Source organism: Quercus robur, chromosome 4 (genome assembly GCF_932294415.1).
Source record: "Quercus robur chromosome 4, dhQueRobu3.1, whole genome shotgun sequence".
NCBI classification, from domain to species: Eukaryota; Viridiplantae; Streptophyta; class Magnoliopsida; order Fagales; family Fagaceae; genus Quercus; species Quercus robur.
In genome coordinates, this window is record NC_065537.1 from 52,774,192 (window position 1) to 52,783,122 (window position 8,931).

At 32.4% G+C, this 8,931-nt stretch overlaps 1 protein-coding gene across 1 annotated transcript; it reads left to right on the plus strand.

Moving 5' to 3' along the window:
* The first annotated feature begins 835 nt into the window (after nt 1–835).
* LOC126722168 (L10-interacting MYB domain-containing protein-like) lies at nt 836–4,654 on the plus strand. Its single transcript, XM_050425317.1, has 4 exons — nt 836–1,057; nt 1,417–1,450; nt 3,637–3,987; nt 4,079–4,654. The coding sequence occupies exons 3-4, from the start codon at nt 3,907–3,909 to the stop codon at nt 4,652–4,654; spliced, it is 657 nt and encodes a 218-aa protein (XP_050281274.1). The 5' UTR covers nt 836–1,057; nt 1,417–1,450; nt 3,637–3,906.
* The last annotated feature ends 4,277 nt before the right edge of the window (nt 4,655–8,931 follow it).

Genomic DNA, 8,931 nt, shown 5'->3' on the forward strand with positions numbered 1-8,931 from the left:
ACATTATAATCTCACGTTCCTAGGAATCTTATTAGATTCTCAATTAAACCAAATATAGGAATAGTTACATTCTTAGGCATCTAGATTGTAAGGCATCACATTCCAAGGAATTTGGATGCCAAGAGTAATGAGGATTCCCTGTACGAAACGCCACCTAAATGGTTGTTTGGGACCTTGGGTGCTCTATCTTTCTCTCTTTCTTTGAGTTTTTATTTTACTTATTTATTTATTTTATAACTTAGTAATACTTGTTATTTTTTCAACTATTGGACGTTTAATGAGATAATAAATATGACTTTCAACTTTTTATAGTCCACACCCCACAGTATGTCCTTGAAACAACCCTTTATCTAGCTTGAGGTGACAACCAACTATCATGCGTATTGCTTAGTTTTAGGTTGATTGAGATGCTAAATTGACACAAAGCTCTTCAATCAACTTGAGGAGACAACTAGTTGTAGCCTGTAGGCCGCTTATAAGCAAGTTTTATGGCAATTCGGTTCTAGGGAGACTTTTTTCCAAAACTTCTCCCACATACTATATAAATAATTAAATACACATTCACTCAGCTAGACCAACTATGCCTTGCAAGTTTTATTATGCATTGTATTCGTCTTTCACCTCTCATCTTCTTCATTGGTTTTCTAATTTAACCATCGGAACCTTCTTAGCCACTCCCTTTCGGATGGTATTGGTTGGTCTAAGGTATTCTTTTAAAGTAGTTGACCATTTTAGTTATGGCCCGTTTGGTTCCACTTTTTCAGCCCAAAACGGGCGTTTTCAAAAAAGCCAAGCCCGTTTCTGCGTTTGGTAAGTTCAAAACGCAACTTTTTTATAAAAGTTGCGTTTTGAACTTTTAGAAAAGCTGAAGACAAAACGCGCATAGAAAATGGACCTTCAGCAGTCCATAAATCAAAACGCGCTATGCGCGTTTTGTTATATTACCGTTAGCAATAATTGAAAGACCGAAATACCCACAGACGCCCCTCATCTCTGATCTCTGCTCTCCCTTCGCATTTGACGCCTCCATCTCTTCTCTCTGCCTTGCTCTGCCTTCGTAAGTCTCTCTACTCTCTGTCTTTTTTCTTTGTCTTCCTTTTCTTCTTCCGCTTCGTCTTCCTCTTCTTCTTCTTTCTTTCTTTCTTTCTGGTTCTTCCTCTCCGTAAGTCTTTCTGTAGTTTTGGATTGTGGTTTGTTTTATGGGTAATGATTTTTCTGTGTGTTCTTTGGGTTGATTTGTCATGGGTATGGGTTGTTTTGATTTGGACCGAACCGGGGTTGATTCTCATGGGTCTGATTTGGGTTTTTTTGGTTTTGATTTCTCTGTTCTTTGGTTGATTTCTCATGGATCTGGGTTTGATTTCTCTGTTCTTTGGTTGATTTCTCACTTTTGGTGTGTGGGTTTTGATTTCTCAGGTACCAAAAACACTGATCTGCTACCAAAAACCAGGTACCAACACTGATCTGATTTTTTTTTTTTTTTTACCGAGTGTGGGAAAAAAAATTTCGGATCTTGCTATGAATGGGTATTGTTCCTTTACTTGTTTTGTTATTTGTTTTTGCTGATTGGAATATATAATGAAGTGTTAGTTTGATGAATATATAATGGGTATTGTTTTCGGATCTTGCTGATTGGAATATATACATGTTCTCATGAAGTGTTTTTGTTTATTTGTTTTGTTATAACAAAATTTCGGATCTTGCTATGAATGTGTATTAACTTGGAGATATTGTTATGCTTCACAGACTGGTTGTAACATGTTGTACTCTTCGAAGAACTTATATATTTCAGTTGTGTTAGCTTGTGTTTTGGTTTGTAACATTTAATGTCTAGATAAAGAAATTTGGGCAGATCTATGTGTTAGGGTTTTTTTTTTTCTCTATGTTATGGTTTTTGCTTGTTTGTTAGGTTTAGATTCTTTATCTTTAATCACTGTTTAAAGCTGTAGTTGAAGCTTTCAATGTAGTAGTGTAGTCATTTGCACTAATGGAAATTGATTGCTTATGTTTAATTTTGGATCCTTTGAATTAGCACTAATTGGTGTTTTGGTTGTTGTTATCTCTGATGGGTTGTGCATTTTTAAATATGCTCTAAGTAAGGTTGCTGGTTATTGATATTTTGTCATTACGTTTTTGCTAAATTAAAATGCATTTTGTTTCACAGTTTGGTGATGGTTGAGCTTGTTTGGTTTTCCACTGCTATCATTGTGGTTACTGCAGGCTCAATTTTCCATTTCTTGAGCTATGTTAAGTTTAACATGTCATTAAATTCAACTGCTTTCCTCTCATAGAATTGCACATAAGACAACTTCTATGGTATTTTCCGCTTTTTGGTATGGTGCATTACTGATGCCATCATTCATATGACAGTTACTAAGTCAGGAACCCAGTTGCAGTGCTTTTTGCTGCAAGTAATCCATGATAAGCCATATCATGCTGTCTTCCACTTAAGGGAAATGGAAGAACATGTTTGCTTTGCTTAGCCCATTTCTCTGTTCTGTGTCTTATGTGCAAGTATTTTTTTTTATTTTTTAACTAGCTATGCTTTCACTTTAGGCTTCTATCTTGTGCACATATTAATGACCATGTGACTGGTAATAGTCCTGCTGGTAATTTTAGTGTAAAGACTATTAATTTGTACAAGTTATATGCATTTGAAAGTTTTTCTGGTTAAAAGTATTCTCTGCAACGTGTAATGAAATATGTTTTAAGATGATAATATATAGGAATTGTTCTTAGAAACCATTTCTTCTTGAACTAAAACGTGGATATGTAAAGTATCCACTATTGTGTCTAATGTAATTCCTGTCCTGTGTTATGGATATTATATCTAAGGCTGTGATTGGCGCCCTATATCTAAAGGGTTGGATTGGATTGAATTGAATTGACTATTTTCTGTACTGTGCTTGGAAAATTCTTTGATTATATTAAATAGAGAAAACATCTTACTGAATTTTTCTGCTGGTGGATTGTGGGCGGTGGTAAATATTGGAGTTGGAAGGGATTTCTTTAAAAAAAGAAAGTAATTATCGTTGGTTAACCATCATCAACAAGCATAAGTACACAGCAGTTGGCCGATAATGGCAAATTCACATGGCTGGCAATTCTCTGCTGGCAGAAAGATTTAGTGATCAGCGGTAATCTTGAGATCATTTGTGGTGATCTCAAGGTGGCTAAATTGCAACTTTTGGACAAACTGATAGGGTGACATATTATCCCCACAGGGTATATACAATTATACCACTTCCATCCTTGTGTTGTTATGTATGTCACATGGAAGATTAAAAATTCCAAAGGGATTAGTATATCCAATCCAATTGGTCATGCAAAATTGATAGATATGAATAGTTTTGTCCAATCCAACCTCTATCATGTCGCATCAAACACTGCCTGAGAACATTATAAATTGCTAGTTTGTGGTTTTTTCCAAATGAAGTGACATTTCATCTTTTAGTGTATATTTGAGGTTGCATTTATTGGTTGATAGAGATGTTTGCAACGTTTCTGTTTACATAAATTATAGAACATAGACTTCTCTGTATTGAACCTGCTAGTCCTTGTACCTATTTGTTTTGATCTTAATAAAAAATTTATAGTTTTGCTAATATGTTTCAACCTCATTGGTTAACTTTATAGATGGGTAAAAACACAACTTCCAACCCCGAGGCAAAAAAGGCTAGAGCATTATGGGATAATAATTCAAGTTGGACCACTACTTTTTGTAATCTTTGTGTGGAACAGATTCAACTTGGGAATAGGAATAAAGGTGCTGCCTTTAGTACCCTAGGTTGGACCAATATAGTGACCAAATTTTGTGATGAAACCGGTCAAAATTATGATAGGGAGTAATTAAAAAGTAGGTGGGATGTGTTAAAAGGTGATTGGAGATTGTGGGAAAAATTGAGGATGCATGACACAGGTTTAGGTTGGGATACAGCGAAGGGAACAATTCTTGCTCCTGATGATTGGTGGGACCGAAAGTTGAAGGTGAGTTGAGTATTTTATTAATATGTAGTTAGTTGGAAATAGTTTTTTTTTATTGTTGTTATCTGAGTGAAAGCACTTTTACATTTTGTAGGAATTACCCAAAGCTAAAAAATTTCGAGAGAAAGGTCTACAGAATCCAGAACAACTTGATATAATGTTTAGGGATGTTGCAGCAACTGGAGAAGCTGCATGGACCCCTTCTTCAAATACACTCCCTCCAACAATGCCACAAGAGGGTGCTGGTGATTCGGATGGTAGCTCCGAATTTAAGGATAATCAATGTGACATGAGTTTAGACATTGATAGTTTGCAACAAGGACATACTAGTCAATCACGTAGTTCAAGACTTAAGCGAACTAGTGAATCTATACCCTCACAGAAGAAAAAGAAGAAGATAGGAGGAGCTGCAATGTTGGACAATCGTATTAGTGAATTAATAACTGTATGTAAGAATAAGTCTGAAGGTACTTCTCGAGAGTCACCAAGTTCAGTTGATAATGTCATGGCGATTGTGAGAGCACTTCCTAGAGTGGATAGTAAGTTTGTGGTTCAAGCTTCCTTAGCGTTACTAAAAAAGATACATAGGGATATGTTTCTAACTTTCAAGGAGCCAGAGTTACAGTTGGCATACCTACAAGAATTGATTTCTTGGAAGCAAAAGAAGTGACCAACCTTATGTGATACTCTAATTAGCTTAGGACTAATATTAGCTTATGACTAATATTAGCTTTATGTTGTATTAACTATGTTGTATCAACTTTAAACAATGTTATGTGATATTTAGTATTAGCTTTGGACTAATATATGTGTAATGTAAACACATTTCGACTAATATTAGCTTTTTGTTGTATTAACTTTAAACTAAGTTATGTAATATTTAGTATTAGCTTTGGATTAATATATGTTGATTACTTTGTTAATATATGTTGATTACAAAGTTATGTAATACTTTGTTGATTACTATGTTGATTTATATTAGCAATGGTTGATTATTTGTTACTTTGTTGTGTAGCCTAAACCAATATGGATGATTATAATGGTACTTATGAGAGTGACAATTTTATGGAACTATTAATGGATGGGGATTACAGAAATTATTGTGATTATCATGATGCTAGTGATTATAATAATGCTGACAATAATGATGATGGTGATAACAATGATGATGATGATGGTGATAACAATGATGATGATGATGATGATAACAATGATGATGACGATGAGAGTAGTGATAGTGATGATGACAGTGACAGTGATTCTGATGATGATGATAGTAACGACGATTCTGATGAGTTTTACCAGCTTGTGGCAGTTACCTGCGAAAGCAGTTGTGACATATTTCAATAAGTACATTAATAAGACTCCTTGTTATGATTCTGAACAAACAGGGTGGGTTTGGGTGAGACGTTGTATGGAAGGTAATGAGGAATTGTGTTACAACATGTTTAGAATGAAAAATGAGGTGTTTCTTAATTTGTGTCAAGTTTTAGAACGTGACTTTAGACTTCAACATTCAAGGAATATAAGATTAGAAGAGTCAGTGGCAATCTGTTTAATGATACTTGGTCATGGAACATGTAACCAAATGGTTCAAGAAATATTTCAACATTCGGGTGAAACCATAAGTAGACATTTTGAGAAGATGATCACTCTGTTGGGTGCTCGCTTTGCAGCTGCATATGTAAAGCCTTCGGATCCAACTTTTAGTGAAGTTTCAACCAAAATACAAGACCATCCAATTTATTGGCCACATTTCAAAGTATGTGTACTATTGTATATTTGAATAAGTGTTATTGTCTATAAGATAATACAATGCATGTGGAACTGAAAACTATTAATGTTTTTATTAGGATTGCATCGGTGCGATTGATGGCACACATGTGACAGCGGTTGTACCTACTGAGAAGTCCATTCCATACTTTGGAAGAAAGGGATATCCAACCCAAAATGTGATGGCTGAATGTGATTTTGATATGTTATTCACATTTGTTTTGCCTGGATGGGAAGGTGCAGCACACGACACTCACATTTTTCTTGATACTATTCGTAAACAGAGTAACAACTTTCCGCACCCACCACCAGGTTTGTAATTGGTTAATCAATTGTTCATTATAATTACATATTATATGAGTGTGTTAAAACAATTGAATTTTTTTTTTCTAGGGAAATATTATGTAGTTGATTCTGGATACCCAATGATGAAAGGTTATTTGGCACCATACAAAGGGATATCATACCATCTTCAAGACTTTCGAAGGAGAGGTGGAAGCCCTAGAACTAGACATGAAAAATTTAATTATGCTCACTCATCTCTTCGATGTACGATTGAGCGCACTTTTGGTGTGTGGAAGAATAAATTGAGAATTATCAGAAACATGCCATCTTTTCCATTCCATATCCAAATGCTTATTGTATCTGCTACTATGGCTCTTCATAATTTTGTTAGACTAAATGATAGGGATGATAGGGGCTTCATAAATGCTAATCGAGATTCAATTTCTAGAAGAGAAAATAATAGTGAAGCAGATAGCAGTTATGAGCAGAATTTAGGATCTTTAACAGACCCTGCGATGGTGGTTCTTCGTGATTCCATTGCTAATTCCATTTGGGGGGATAATAATTAGTAGTTGTCTTTTTTTTATAATATCCTGTAGTACAATTTAAACTTGGGTTATTGGTATGTATTTTATCATATTTTTTACATTTTTGTGTTGTACAATTTAAACTTAGATTATTGATATGTATTTTATATGTTTTTACATTTTTATGTAGTACAATTTAAACTTAGATTATTGGTATATATTTTATCATCTTTTTACATTTTTATTTTGTGCTTCATGTTGATGGAAATTATTTAGATTTAATTAATATTATTATTATTATTGTTTAGTAAGTATATGAAATAGATGATTTATAATAAGTATGAAATAAACTCACATCCACAAAAAAAAAAAAAAAAAGTTTGAAATATCCCTTATATATACATTGTCCTTTTTGGTCATTTATCCCTCAAAAAGCCACTTTTAACAGTTTTTATCAAACACTTAGCTTTTTCATTATGCACTTTTTAACAGCTTTTACCAAACACTCAGCTTTTTGAAACTCCACTTTTTCATTATGCACTTTTACAAAACTCCACTTTTTCATTATGCACTTTTTCAAAAAGCTGAACCAAACTCACCCTTAGTAATTTTAAGTCTTTGTTGCGGTTCCATTGTATCACCAAATTTCATCCCCATATATATATTTGATTTTTTCCTTAAGGTTAGTAGAAAAGATCTATCCCTAAAATTCTGGTCCCCATCTCACATTTGAAAGAATTTAATATCGTTCCAATCTATTTCCCCTAAATTCTTAAAAAAGGGATGACTACTATTTTTTTTACTCGTATCTTTATTCCAGTCATTCTCAATTAGAATTACAGAATATAATAATTTTTAAGGCAAACGAATCTTTTAGCTAGAAAAATGTAGCGTTTTCCCGGTTGGTAATGGGTGAATAGGTATTACTATATATATATATATAAAAGTGTGCTCTCAAGAAAATAAAATATTTTTCTTTTCAATATCACATACCTTGTTTTCTCTTTTTATATTTTTCTAAGAAAGCAACAAATAAAGTCAAACACCAAATCCGCACTCAACAAGTTGGTGATGTGAAGTTTCGTGGTAAAGAAAAAAAAAATAAATAAAAGAAATGGATTCTACTAAAAAAAATATAAAAGAAATAGATAAAAAAAAATTGTGTACAAAAAAGTTTAAATAATACTAATTTCAAGTAAAATTATATTACTAAAAATTATCCTAAGATTGAACTAATATCAGGCACTACTTAGATTTAAAAAAATACGTGGATTCTAGTTAGCTCAACTGGTAAAATCTCTTATGGTTGTATAAGAGATCTGGGGTTCAATCCCGCCTACACCAAAAACTGATTGGTATCTTGGTCTGATAATAAAGAGCTATTATCAGGAGCAGATGTCATAGGTTGAAACTCTCTAAAAAAAAAAGATTTAAAAAAATACTAATATCTAATTTACTCTAAGCACAAACCACACTTAATAGTTAATACTGTTTGATTTATTTATTTATCCAACTATTTTTTCAACTTCATTTTTCATCTACACTATTTAGTATTTAGTATTTACTGTCTGGATAGTCTCCTATGCATAAAATTTTCATAAGGACAAAATTTGACAAATCCACCGTTAAATTACATTTTCATTTTATATCTTCTATGCTTGTAAAATTTTCAGAAAATCAAAAATTAATAGATATGTCATCAATCAAATATTTAAATTTCAAGTTTTTATAATTTTAAATTATATATAAAAAAAAAGTTAATGGATCGAATAGTAAATAATATTTGATTGATATGAAATTTGACGTGTGTGTTAAAAACACAAATAACATGCAATCTAACGGTTATATTTTCAAAATATATAGCTTTATAAATGTTTTTAGTGGGAGTTATAGTTCTAGGCCATAATCAAGTTTGTAACCAAATTTTGTCATTTCCATAATATAATCACTCCGTAATCGCATTGTGGTAATTAAATTGACCAAAAATTATTTTTTAGAAAAATGAGCACAAACAATATTAAGTGCAGTTTGTGATTAGGGGAAAATTAGATATTTCCGAAAAGCATGGGTAATGCTAGACATTAGCCCAAATTTCAAGGATGATTTTTATATTTTACCAATAATTTTAAAGAAATTTTATTATCAAATTAAAATTCCAATAATAAATCTAGTATAATTTTTGTGTGTAGGAATAAAATAAAGATAAGAGCAAGAAAAAAGTTATAGTTCAAAAAAGTCCAACTCTTATATTATTTATAAATTTCTTATTACTATGACCTAAATAACATTTTAAAATGGGTTTGAGTGGTACTCCATTTGGGTTTTATTTGAACCCACACCTCTTCACTTAAATAATAATAAT

Excerpts from the sequence above, each read along its gene's own strand:
- LOC126722168 (XM_050425317.1), top strand. The coding sequence starts at position 3,907 with ATGCATGACACAGGTTTAGGTTGGGATACAGCGAAGGGAACAATTCTT. Across the intron at positions 3,988-4,078 it reads GGTGGGACCGAAAGTTGAAG|GAATTACCCAAAGCTAAAAA; the intron begins GTGAGTTGAGTA and ends TACATTTTGTAG.